At 45.6% G+C, this 13,928-nt stretch overlaps 1 protein-coding gene across 3 annotated transcripts in view; it reads right to left on the reverse strand.

The window, feature by feature from the left end:
• AIG1 (androgen induced 1) overlaps positions 1-12,207 on the reverse strand; it is a 153,933-nt gene extending 141,726 nt beyond the window's left edge. For all 3 annotated transcript variants that reach the window (XR_011049764.1, XM_068418529.1, XM_068418404.1), the window contains exon 1: positions 11,956-12,207. Coding sequence is in view for 2 of the 3 variants with exons in the window: in XM_068418529.1 (XP_068274630.1) it covers positions 11,956-12,096 (141 nt within the window). In the remaining variant the exon portion in view is untranslated. The remainder of the gene's footprint in view (positions 1-11,955) is intronic.
• Positions 12,208-13,928: the final 1,721 nt, after the last annotated feature.

Below are 13,928 nucleotides of genomic sequence, written 5' to 3' on the forward strand. Positions count from 1 at the left end.
CTCTCTCTAGCAGTTCCCTGTCCTTCTTGAACTGAGGGGCCCAGAACTGGACACAATATTCCAGATGCGGCCTCAGCAGGGCAGAGTAGAGGGGGAGGAGAACCTCTCTCGACCTGCTGACCACACCCCTTCTAATACACCCCAGGATGCCATTGGCCTTCTTGGCCACAAGGGCACACTGCTGGCTCATGGTCATCCTGCTGTCCACTAGGACCCCTAGGTCCCTTTCCCCTACGCTGCTCTCCAACAGGTCTGCCCCCAACTTGTACTCATACATGGGGTTGTTCTTGCCCAGATGCAGGACTCTACACTTGCCCTTGTTATATTTCATTAAATTTCTCCCCGCCCAACTCTCCAGCCTGTCCAGGTCCCTCTGAATGGCTGCGCAGCCTTCCCGTGTGTCAGCCACTCCTCCCAGTTTCGTGTCATCAGCGAACTTGCTGACAGTGCACTCTATTCCCTCATCCAAGTCATTAATGAATATATTGAATAGAACTGGTCCCAGTACCGACCCTTGAGGGACTCCACTAGACACAGGCCTCCAACTGGACTCAGTCCCATTGACCACCACTCTCTGGCTTCTTTCCTTCAGCCACTTCACAATCCACCTCACTACCCGATCATCCAGACCACACTTCCTCAGTTTAGCTGCGAGGATGCTGTGGGAGACCGTGTCAAACGCCTTACTGAAATGGAGATAGACCACATCCACAGCTTTACCATCATCTATCCACCGGCTTATGTCCTCATAAAAGGCTATCAAGTTGGTTAAGCATGACTTCCCCTTGGTGAAGCCATGTTGACTGCCCCTAATGATCCCCCTATCCTCGATGTGCCTAGAGACAGCACCAAGGACAAGTTGTTCCATTACCTTTCCGGGGATGGAGGTGAGGCTGACCGGTCTAGAGTTACCCGGGTCCTCCTTCTTGCCCTTTTTGAAGACTGGAGTGACATTGGCTTTCCTCCAGTCCTCAGGCACCTCTCCCGTTGCCCACGACTTAGCAAAGATGATGGAGAGTGGCCTAGCAATGACTTCCGCCAGCTCCCTCAGCACCCGCGGGTGCATCCCATCAGGGCTCATGGATTTATGGACGTCCAGATTGCTTAATTGGTCCCTGACCCAGCCCTCATCTACCAAGACAGGTTCCTCCTCTATCCTGACTTCTTCTGGGGCCGCAGGGGTCCGGGGCTCCTCAGGACAGCCTCCAGCAGTATAGACAGAGGCAAAGAAGGCATTCAGTAACTCCGCCTTCTTTTTGTCCTCTGTCTCCAGGGCCCCCACCTCATTCATCAGTGGGCCTACATTGCTTCTAGTGTTGGCTTTACCTGCAATGTATTTGAAGAAGCCCTTTCTGTTGTCCTTGACCTCTCTTGCAAGGTTTAATTCCAAGGAGGCCTTAGCTTTCCTAGTTGCCTCCCTACATCCTCTGACAACAGACTTATATTCCTCCCAAGTGGCCAGCCCCTCCTTCCATGATCTGTACACCCTCTTCTTCCACTTGTTTGCCCAGCAGTTCCCTGTTTAACCATGCAGGTCTCCTGGTACCCTTTCTTGACTTCCTACCTATTGGGATGCTCTGATCTTGAGCTCGGAAGAAGCAGTCCTTGAATGCTAACCAACTATCTTGGGCCCCCTTACCTTCTAGTACTCTGATCCATGGTATTTCCCCTAGTAATTGCTTGAAAAGACCAAAGTTGGCCCTACTGAAGTCCAGGGTTGTGATTCTGCTAGATACTCTGTTCCTGCTAAGGATCTGATCAAGTACATTTAGGAACATATGCCACCTGTGCTCTGCACACGGAACTCCCACTCACACTGAATTCTAATAATACTAGCAATAATAATAAGTAACAATTGTTACTTATGTGCTGCCAGGACCAGAAAGCTTCAAGACACCTGATAAAATGTATAAAAATGGAGGGGAGGGGCCGGGGGAGTAAATTTTTCCTCAGGTACACAAAGAACTAGGTTTAAAGAAATACACAAATACAGACAGCACTGCCCCAAACCAAAAATGAGCCAATCAATTCCTAACAGAGTAAAACTGAAATTCTCCGCCAAGACCCTGACCAACCAACTCAAGCAGTCTGAAGTGTCTAGCAGCATTTGTAGAGGTAAGATGCATTCAGCCTCTCAAATTGTTTCACTTAAACTAACTCACTGCAAAAACCCACCACCCCTTGCGCTTTGCTTTACAAGTTAGCAAGGAATTAGCAAGGATTTGACATTCTGCTCTTCTGCATATTCTACTCTAGTTTATCTTTATCAGGACACCTACTATTCAGCTAGTAAAAATCCAGCGGTGCTAGTTTTGTTTTAAGCTATACTGCAGAGGGTCCTCAAGCCCTTGGAAACAACTAACCTGACAGACAACTGCGGCAAAAATACCTGAGCTATGTCAGTTGCACATAGCTCTAAGTGGAAATTATTATATAATTGCACCCTTTGGCAAGTTTTTGTTTGAAAATTCTATTGTAAACAGGATGCTTGCAAGGGCAGTGGCAAGACAAGATGTTCAGGGAATGCAACTAGAGGCATTCAAATGTTGCTTTCAAACTCCCGAGGGAAAATTGCATGGACTTACCTGAGCTGCCAAAAGGAGCCATCATAAAAATGAAAATCAGGTTCTGATTTTCTCCTAGCATTTTACATGACCTTAACCTGTTTCCAACCAACAGAATCTCTAAATTGTGCAGTATACTGCAAAAAAAAAAAAACAAGCAATGCCAACTATATGCCAAGAGAGTGTAAAATATCCTGAGGTAACTGGCAAAATGCTGATGAAAATCCTCTAAATGCTTAATCACAGTTCTAATTGGGAGAGGGACTTGTTTTTAAGTCTTACCAAAACATGCTTGTAAATATTAATTTACTTTAGTTTCTTCCTCTCCAAAAAGGCTGGCAGTTTTACCTTAGCTTCCAACTGATACTGTTTTTTCTTCAGACTTCGGTTAACTTTTCCATCCACTGAAGTTAAACGCAGCTTCTTCAGTGGTAGCAAATTTAACTACGTCGAGTTGAAAAAATTTTGCATCATACATAGTAAAAGTAATAGAACAAAGGCCATAAGGCTTTGAAGACTAGTAACAAATTCAGAGCTTTGGAAGACACGGTATGAGGAAAACATAGTTATTCAAATAAATGCAGGCAAGTAAAGCAAAATTTGAAAAAGCTTTAATTAGAAGGAAGAAAGCTTTTAATTTTAACCCATTCAAACACTGAACAAGGAGCTGGGGCTTCACTTTGGTCTTCAAAATCAGCCAAGGTATTGTCAATTTTGTTTCAACCTCACATGCCATATATATACACCTGGACATGCAAGGTGAGAAGACCAGGCCTCAGAGCCAGATACTTAAAAGAAAAAAACCTACACTGAGAGGAATTTGATGGGTTTTGTGTGCATATTGTGAGCAATAATCATCACTTTTGTTTCAAATACAGAAATGTCCAATGTGAACTTATTACACACCTTCTTTGCCTCTGTCTATACTGTTGGAGGCTGTCCTGAGGATCCCTGGACCCCTGCGGCCTCAGAAGAAGTCAGGATAGAGGAGGAATCTGTCTTGGTTGATGAGGGCTGGGTCAGGGACCAATTAAGCAACCTGGATGTCCATAAATCCATGGGCCCTGATGGGATGCACCTGTGGGTGCTGAGGGAGCTGGCGGAAGTCATTGCTAGGCCACTCTCCATCATCTTTGCTAAGTCGTGGGCAACGGGAGAGGTGCCTGAGGACTGGAGGAAAGCGAATGTCACTCCAGTCTTCAAAAAGGGCAAGAAGGAGGACCCGGGGAACTATAGACCGGTCAGCCTCACCTCCATCCCCGGAAAGGTGATGGAACAACTTGTTCTTGGTACTGTCTCTAGGCACATCAAGGATAGGGGGATCATTAGGGGCAGTCAACATGGCTTCACCAACGGGAAGTCTTGCTCAACCAACTTGATAGCCTTTTATGAGGATGTTACCTCGTGGATAGATGATGGTAAAGCTGTGGATGTGGTCTATCTCGATTTCAGTAAGGCGTTTGACACGGTCTCCCACAGCATCCTCGCAGCTAAACTGAGGAAGTGTGGTCTGGATGATCGGGTAGTGAGGTGGATTGTGAACTGGCTGAAGGAAAGAAGCCAGAGAGTAGTGGTCAGCGGGACAGAGTCCAGTTGGAGGTCTGTGTCTAGCGGAGTTCCGCAAGGGTCGGTTCTGGGACCAGTTCTATTCAATATATTCATTAATGACTTGGATGAGGGATTAGAGTGCGCTGTCAGCAAGTTCGCTGATGACACGAAACTGGGAGGAGTGGCTGAGATGCCGGAAGGCTGCGCAGCCATTCAGAGAGACCTGGACAGGCTGGAGAGTTGGGCGGGGAGAAATTTAATGAAATATAACAAGGGCAAGTGTAGAGTCCTTCATCTGGGCAAGAACAACCCCATGTACCAGTACAAGTTGGGGACAGAGCTGTTGGAGAGCAGTGTAGGGGAAAGGGACCTGGGGGTCCTAGTGGACAACAGGATGACCATGAGCCAGCAGTGTGCCCTTGTGGCCAAGAAGGCCAATGGCATCCTGGGGTGTATTAGAAGGGGTGTGGTTAGCAGGTCGAGAGAGGTTCTCCTCCCCCTCTACTCTGCCCTGCTGAGGCCGCATCTGGAGTATTGTGTCCAGTTCTGGGCCCCTCAGTTCAAGAAGGACAGGGAACTGCTAGAGAGAGTCCAGCGCAGAGCCACAAAGATGATTAAGGGGGTGGAACATCTCCCTTATGAGGAGAGGCTGAGGGAGCTGGGTCTCTTTAGCTTAGAGAAGAGGAGACTGAGGGGTGACCTCATTAATGTTTATAAATATGTAAAGGGCAAGTGTCAAGAGGATGGAGCCAGGCTCTTCTCAGTGACATCCCTTGACAGGACAAGGGGCAATGGGTGCAAGCTGGAGCACAGGAGGTTCCACTTAAATTTGAGGAAAAACTTCTTTACTGTAAGGGTGACTGAACACTGGAACAGGCTGCCCAGAGAGGTTGTGGAGTCTCCTTCTCTGGAGACATTCAAAACCCGCCTGGACGCGTTCCTGTGTGATATGGTCTAGGCAATCCTGCCCCGGCAGGGGGATTGGACTAGATGATCTTTCGAGGTCCCTTCCAATCCCTAACATTCTGTGATTCTGTGATTCTGTGATTCTGTAATATTTGTTTCACTCTTGAATTCTGCAGAAAGCATACAAACCTGTCACTGATGTTGATCTTTTTAACATTTACTGACTGGAGTTGCACTAGCAATTACAACTCCAAACGACAAGGAATTCTTCACCTATGATGAGCTCCTCCCAACATCAGAGTCCCAACATGCATTAAAGTAGCGCAATTAGAAAAATGTTTTCTGAATGCTGCATTAGGATAGGCAGGCACTGACAACTCCTATTATTAGATATGGAAAGCTGCAGCACGGAAAAGACTGCATGTAGGAGAAGGAATCTGAGATATTTTACTTTTTTTGTTTTGTTCAGGGAAATACACGCTCAGCATAAACCCTTGTAAGGAATCTACATCATATCATGTTTAATGCACTGCAGAATTGCCTGTTTTTTCAACTTTGTTTTATTACATTTTATTCTGGTTTTACTTCTTTCAAAACTGCAAACTTGCTTCTGTGGAATGTCAGGGGTTTGCAATTTCATAAAGGGTTTTCTTCCCTCTTTGTAGGTTTAAACAACCTCATATTTTGTTGTATGGTGGCATACTGGCATATTTGAATTTTCCAACACGCCGATAATAAAAGGTTTTTATCGTGTGAGTGTTTCCCCATTTTCAGATAGAGTGATCAGGTTTGTTTTTTTTTTTTCCCCAGCCTAAGGACAAAACAAGTAACTACCCACATGGCCTTCTACCCTACAAGTCTTTGTACATCCTCAGGTTGATGTAACTGCAAAGATTCAAGTGGAATTTGATTTTTGTTAAAAATATTTTTAATTTAAAACATTAAGTTTGCCATTTTCTATATTAGTTAAGAATATTATTTGACAGGTTATATAGAGCTTTACTACAATTTAAGAAGGTTGATCTCTCAAAAATTATTTCTTGTATAAGCTTACATGGCCTCATTAAGATAACAAAAATATAAGGTCAAAAATACATCGATTAAATGTTTTCTTATGTATTTGTATTCACAACAAATTAGGATAGCTCAGAACCACAAATTTGACTTCAGCATAGAACATTAACATAGAACACTACATGTGTTGTCCTTGTTTAAACTAATTGTTTAAAATATTTAACAATTTTGCCATATGGAGGCATATAAGATTATCTGAGTTATCCTTACTACTATAATAAAATTGTAAAGAAAATAATTCAACTGTCATACAACATAAGATTTTTTCCAAAGGGGAACAGAAAGACTACTAAACCAACTTCTTGAAGCTGTCATCATTTGAAACTGTTCTGACAAAACTCTGCAGACTACACTGGTTTAAAACACAGCACTTAACTATCACTTACATACTCCGAGTTATAAAATAATATTACTGACATTAGTTAAATCTATCATCATTGTAAGTGATCCCAATTTGTCTTCTCTTCCACTCTCCTCCTTTCCCCTGCCAACCCTACTGCCAACAGAAATATTTTAAGACAGCCATAACTTTCCTAAGAATTCCCAAATTAAATGTTCAAGGTATTTAAGTCCAACTGTAAAATAAGGATATTCTAATGCAATGTGAAAATGCAACTCTTCAATGTAGTGCTTAAATTCCACTCAATTTGTAATAGCGCTACCAAAAGCAAATTGAAAACACGGGCCTATGAAGAAGAAATGGTGATACTATTACATTTTTATTACTGCATCGACGGCACTATATATAACTGTTTCTCTGACATGTTTACAGCCTGAGAGGGAAAAAGAAAGCTCTAAAACACACTCTTATTAAAAAGCTCCCTTACGTATATCATTGCCTTTTCTTTCAAATACATTAAGCATCATTAAGAAACCTCACCTTGCTATTCCTCAAAAAGCAATCCCTTTCTTTCTCTGTAAACTGACAAACACTCCGTTGACTGTTATAGTAAGAACACTGAGATATTTAGACATGACAACGAATTACCTCTGGGAATAATACATAATAATATTTTACACTTCTGTAATCTTTTCACCCAAGAGCCATAAAACACTTGAGTATCAGGGTACCTTTACAGATAACGAAAGAGGAAAGCAGAAGGTGAAATTCATTTTACTAAAGGAAATCCTGGAAAAGAGTCACAGTCATATTCCATAGAGTGTGGAACGTGTTTTCACTTTTGTCCTCTGTGTTGTGGTAAGTTTAACCCGTAGTTAGCAATGAAACTTGCTCAACTTCAGATACTGTACCAGTGGCAGAGTTTATTATTCCTTAATTCTGAATTTTCTGGCCTCTTGACATTTTCTGGTCATCTTATTTCCTATCAGCATGACTAAATCCAAATTGGGAACAAATCACCTATAATTTTTTGCCATGTTTTGTTAAGCTGCTATCTCTTTTTGTTGTCTAGTAACTGTACCTCATATAATTTAATAACTAAATACACTAAATAAGAAAATGACAAATCTACCAACTCTAATTTCTAGTCCTATTGTTAACAGGCCCCTCTGAAATCTTCCAAAGACAAGAAACAAACTAAGTTCTGATTACTTATTTAAACTGAATCAAACTAAACCTAAGAGTATTTTCTGCACAACTAATGCAAAAGCAATGTGCTGGGAACAGAGCTTATACCTGTTTTTTGTAGAACTCAATCTTCCAGACAATGTATAAAAGTTCATATGCAGACATCCTGATATTTCTTTCAAGAGAATAATAAAAGTATAAGGCCAGGCTGATTTATCTACGAGCAAAATCAATTCCTCTCTAGCTTTGGCTGCCCTGAATTAGGTTTTATGAATACCCACATTAACATTCTGTTATTCAAAATAGGACCATTAATAATAATCATAACACTTGAGACTGCTTCCAAAAATCTAGCCTTGCTTTCTGTTTCTATAACTACCCTGTTCAGCCTATCAGAGAGACCAAATGTATCTTGCTAATACATGCGTACGTATGTGCAATAGCATCTTGGTTTACTCTAGCTTCTTTAAGGAATAAGGTTTTCACAGATCCTGCACAATGAAAATGAGAAGCTATTTAGACCAGCACACCCCTTACTAAGCAGATACATATAACTCTAAGCTACTTTTCTGCTAATTATCATACACACCCAAACACAAAAAGTAGAAGCGGTCTTCTTTCAGGGCCCACAGGCTCCCTTTATTCCAGAATACAAATTCTATTTATTTTTGCCTCCTCTCACAACAACAGTAAGAGAGCCAAGAGAAACCGAAGAATAAAACTTAACCCCTGCAACAGGAAGGATCCTGCCACTTTAGGCAAGTTGGTGCAATGGATCCCTCGACCACTGTGTATTTATAAAGGCAGGTGTGTGGTTGCAGTGTATGCACGATGACCCAGTTATCTTTAATTCGAGTACTATTATCTTTAATTCAGCTACTTCAATTACTTCTAGAACTGAACAAACTTGTTGCAAAGAATTATTTTGTACTGGCATCATTTTCCCCTAACTTAACTTTCAACTATGAGGCTCAACAATTTATGGGTTGTGGTGCAGGACAGTGCAGCAGTCCACTACTAAAGCACAAAATGGTGAATCTAACAAAGTCAGCTATACAAGAAATTTTAGGCACATCTCTTAAAATATCCCATCTGAATCTGGTTCTTTGCCATTTTCACAGGAACTAACTTTGGGGCATGGTTTGTGTTGTGAGGCTAAATGGAAGCAAGATGTTGCAGTTTTGAACTTGCTGAGGCTAGTTCAGTTCAATAATTTGATCTGCTGGGCCCACCGACTGATCTTGGCAGCAACTCTTCACCTCTTTGTACCTCAGTTTCACACTCTATAAATGACAAAAGGATACTGCTCTCTTTTCTGAAGTGTTTTGGAATCCACAGGTACTATGCAGATATCTCTACCATCTTTTGAGTCAGTGGGATAAGTATCTACCACCTCTACATACCAAGGAGAAAGTCTTAAGTGGAGAAATGATTGTTAGTAGCAACAGTGAGGAGCATCACCAGTGTAATGGCAAAACATACTGCCAGTATATTGCTCCATAAACCAGAAAATATTCCATTAATATGGGTGTTTTAGGGAATGTTGCCACCAAGTCGCAACTGCAAAAAAACTGAGTCAGTCATCAGAATGACGGCAGTTAAAAGAAGTCATCAGTTGCACTCATTTTCTTTCTTCATTCATGAACAGGAGAGATTAAGCATGAATATCGGCACCCAAGAAAATCTTACTTAGGTATGAACATCCAAAATATCACAGATGGACAAGGACATTACCGTCTTTAGCTTTGTATTAAACAACTTCCTCATAATGCTCAACTTTTGTAAACAGTGTGAGGGTTGCAAGTCTAATGTTCAGATTAATGCATACATTTAGAATGCTGTGTCTTCTGTTTTAGAGTCCAGTCTACTAGTTTTTCATAATTCAATTTTCATAATTCAATTCAAAATTATACTACCTGCAGACAATTGTAAATCATTTCACACAGCACCTTTGCAAAGCCAGCTACCTAAATCTCCAAGACATTTATTGATGCTGAGACTGGAAATGAAAGTCCCTTAACAAATGGACAGATGAAAAAAAATCCAAATTACTTTTCAGATTCAATTCCCTTTTCTCAAAAACTGGTAGCAGTTCTTGGAAACAGAACTTCTGCGTGCTTCTGTGATGTCAAAGATGAAATCTCTGCTTGCGGAGGTACAATCTGTAGCAAGAACACGTCTGCCAAGACTCTGGCATTGATGTTATTTTGTCTAGACAGCCTTTGAATGTGACTGACACAGGAACACTGCACATGGTTAAGGAAACTGAAACTTATGGAAGAGCTTTTCAAGACTTAGTGAACATCCAGTATTTTGGACATATGCCTAACATGCTCCAACCACACCTCCTGGTATCCTCCTCAGGAATCTAACAGTTCTTTTGTTTCTTCAGGTCTCCCAGTTGTCCCGGGAGACAGAAAGATAGATTTGCTTAGATAAGATGCTACCAGGGCCATTTGGACATAAGCAAATATTGTCAACAAGTAGAGAGGTCTATGCGCTGGCTAGTCACTGAGAAAGGCATTCAAGTCATTGAATTGTGTGTTATTTGGAAGGATTGAAGACTGTAAGGAATTGCTAACCTTTTCTCAACTATCGTACTTGACTATGAGAAACACATGACAGCTATTAGCTAAAGGACAGAAATGACTAGCTGCAGTTGGTAACTGTTCTAGACGTTTTAGAAAGCACTACATATTGACCTTGACCTTTTGGGCCATGATAGAAGTATGCTGAACCATGTGCATGCTTTGATGGGGAAGTCCACGTGAACTTGCCAGAGACAGCAGGCTGTAATTTTTGTGAAATGATGACTACCATGCACTGTCAAATGTTATTTTCACTGTATGACAGCCTTAGTTCACTTAATCCTCAAGCAACTGTCAGGATGAGGAGAACAGAGCAAAAGGTAAAGGAGACTCAAAGACAAGATCATCACCTTTTAGCTTTAGTTGGTTCACTTCCAGTTCAACTGCCACTAGTATCAACAGCTCCCCCTAACTTCCTGGGACTTGACGCTAACTTCTATCAATTAATATTACTGACAGTACTGTTCAGCAGCGCAAAAGGCAAAAAAAAATTAGATTCTAGTTTGCCTTCCAGAAAAACGTGAAGCCTTAAGATGCCCTTTTACAATCGCATTAAAACACTGGTTACGGCTGTGGATCCTCAGAGATCCAGCAAATTTTTGTCACCCAACACAAAAATTACCCTGGCTAAATGCAACATACAGTAGGTGCTTCTTCTCTCCAAATAAAATATGGACCTCAGTGAATCTTAGCTTAATCCTGATACAGAAATTTGCACACTTGACCTGACAGGTTAGTAGTGTTTGAGTTTGGTCTCCAAACTCTCAAACTCAACCTAATGACTGGATACAAAGTGCGTAGGCAATAGTAGCAATACTTGTGAATCTACAGTGAGGTTCTTAGTGAGGTTTTATCACTGGGAAGCACTGAAATACTTGCATTTGGGCTTTTCTGTAACTCAGTAGGAACCGCAAAATTTCTCATCTATTTACACTGGGGATTCAAAGAAAAAAAACTATTTTGATCCAGGTACTAGATATAAGTTGCCTATCATATTTCTGAACCAGAAACCAAGTTTCTCCTCCCATCTCCTCTCTCCCTCCTGCCGTCTCTCCTCCCACCTGCACTAGGGGAACACTGCTGTGGAGGCAGCAAGGCCAGGAAGCTCAGGGCAAAACCAGCCCCTGGCCAGCACGTGGTGTTTTCCAGCAGGCCAGCATGCTTGTGACTGTTCCAGATCTGGACCCTTATGAAGAAAAATGAAACATCTTTTGTTTCGTAGGCTTGTTTATGGATTTGCAGCCAAAACTAACGGGACCCAGCAAGTTGTGTTGCCCGACATTTTTTGTGTCACTCTCACACCCTTGCACCTGGCAGGGACGGATTCCTCAGATGGGCCAAAGGGAGCAAGACATGTTTTCTATTTTGACAGCACACGGGAGCCAAATGCTGGGACCAGCAGGTTCTGGTGTCTACTGTCAGCCATTTAAAAAGGAGAAACAGCATCAGCGCTGCGGTGACAGGCCGTCTGGCGCACCTTCCCCATGGCCGCTCACACGCAGCAGCCCCTCGGCTTTCTCCGTGTCTTTCTCCGACCAAACCACCCGACTCCGCAGCCGCGGTGTTCGGCTGCCTCCTCTCACGGCCGGCCCTGGAGTCACAACATGTCGCCGTCCCCGCTTTAAGGTCACCTCATGGCGCTGCCGTCGAGCAGGGCCGCCGCCTGCGGGGCCTCCCGCGCGGGGCCGCGGCCGCTCAGCCGGCAGCCTGAGGGAGGGGCAGGGCCCCGGGCGCCGGGGACACTTACCAGGTCTATGAAGGTCAGAAATTTCCAGCTGCCTCCATAGGTCTGATGCGCGGGCATGTCAATGGCCTTGTAATTGCACAGGATGGAGCAATAAGACAGGAGAATGGCGGCGCGCAGCACCTGGCAAGGCACCAGCGCCATGTTGCACGCTGCGCCGGGGCAGCCTCGGCGCCGGCAGCGGGCCGCGAGCCAGCGCGGGGTGCGCTTCCGCGTGTGTGTGTGTGTGTGTGTGTGTGTGTGTGCCGGTGTGTGCGCGCCCGCGCGGCTGGACCCCGAGCGCCCCCCGCGCCGCGTCGGCCCCGGCCGGGGCGGAGCGGAGGGGACGCGCTGTGCGGCGGCGGGCTGGCAGACGGCGCGGGGCAGGCGCGGTGGGAGGGGGTGGTTAGCGGCGGCGGTGCCGGCGCTGATGGCGTAGAGCCTGTTTGGCGGGCTCGGCGCGCTCCCGAGCCGCAAGCTCTCGCTGCCGGGCCGGGCGGGAACGAGGCCGGGCCGTTCCGAGGGAGCGGAGGGGCATGCCCTCCCCCTCCCATCGCCCTCTGCCGCTCCGGCGGCGTGGGTGCCCGGGGACTGGCAGGTGCGGGGCCGGGGCTGTGGCGGCGCTGCCCTGCCCGAGGACCGGGCGTCCTCAGGCGCGCTGCCCCCGGGAGGGCACGATGGTGAGCACGGCAGGAGGTTATCTGCAGAACCTGCTTGCGCGCATTTTCACAAGCAAAACATACACCGCATCAGCAGTAACGGTTTTTAATCGGGGTATCGTGAAACGCTGTCGCGCGTATGCTGCTCCGCAGCCGCCCCGCCGCCAGCGTTGGGCGCGCCCGGGGTCGGCTGGGCGCGCCGTAGGGCGGCGGAGCGCAGGGCCCGGCCGCTTTGCCGCGGCCCGGGGCGGGCAGCCCCTGCGCCACCAGCTGACCGCGCCGGAGCCAATGGGCTGCGGGCGCGCGGCGGCCGCAGGAGCAGGTGTCACCACCCCGCCGGGGCGGCGGCGGGGTCGTGTGGGGCCGCGCGCGGCGGGAGGCCGTTAGGCGGGAGCCCAGGAGAGGCCGCCGGGCTGAACGGGGGCTCTGGACGGCCGCCGTGTGCTGTGCTGCCGCTCCGCGGTTACCGACACCGCCCGTACAGCCGCCCCGGCGCGCAGGGCAGTTCCGTGTCCGTTCATGTGTGTTTCTGGGGCACGGTCGAGTCCTCCGCGTTTCCGTTCGTCTCACACAAACACACAGTTGCTAGCAGTGCGCTTGCAGGTACCCGCAACCGCTGTGAGGCGGGGCCCTCGTTATCCCGGGATAAAACCGTTGGGTGGAGTGCCGGCGGTATCGGGAATGACCACTGCTGTCAGCAGGGGTTTGATCACCAAAGGGACCCTTGACGCTAGGAGCAACTGAGGAGGTCTTGTGCTTGGACTTCCACACCCTGAAAAGGAAAGGGTCTTCGAGTGCTTGATTCCAGGGTAGATATTAAATGGCCCCACCATCTGGAAAAGTTATTTTAAAGGGAAAAAAAACCCCACCAGCAGTGATGCCTGGGCTTGGATAGACAAACCGCTTCTATAAACACCATCTCCATACATCTGTCTTCTGAAATAAATATTTGAACAATAAAGTGCTTCATCATAGTTATGCTGCTGGAAGGCCAGAAGAATCAATGACTGTGCAATGCGTTCCCTGCTTTTATTCCATTACACAGAGACAAAGCCTCTTCATCTGGTATCTACTGTGCTCAAGTTCTGCAAAAACAAAGGGCTTTTAGGAGAACACATGCTAGCAGCTATCCTAGATGAAATTAGCACAGTTTAAGATCTCTGCTTACACAGAGGAATTGTATGTCAGGAATGGACAAAGAATCCTCTAGAAGCATGGAGTATGAATTTCTCACTCACTCTGTTCTCTGACCTATCAGTTCACAGCCCCAGCAAGCACATTGGACAATCAGACCCTTCTGTTGTTTGTGGCACATATTTCAGTGTTGCAGGCTAAAAG

This window comes from Nyctibius grandis, chromosome 1 (genome assembly GCF_013368605.1).
Source record: "Nyctibius grandis isolate bNycGra1 chromosome 1, bNycGra1.pri, whole genome shotgun sequence".
Taxonomy (NCBI): Eukaryota; Metazoa; Chordata; class Aves; order Nyctibiiformes; family Nyctibiidae; genus Nyctibius; species Nyctibius grandis.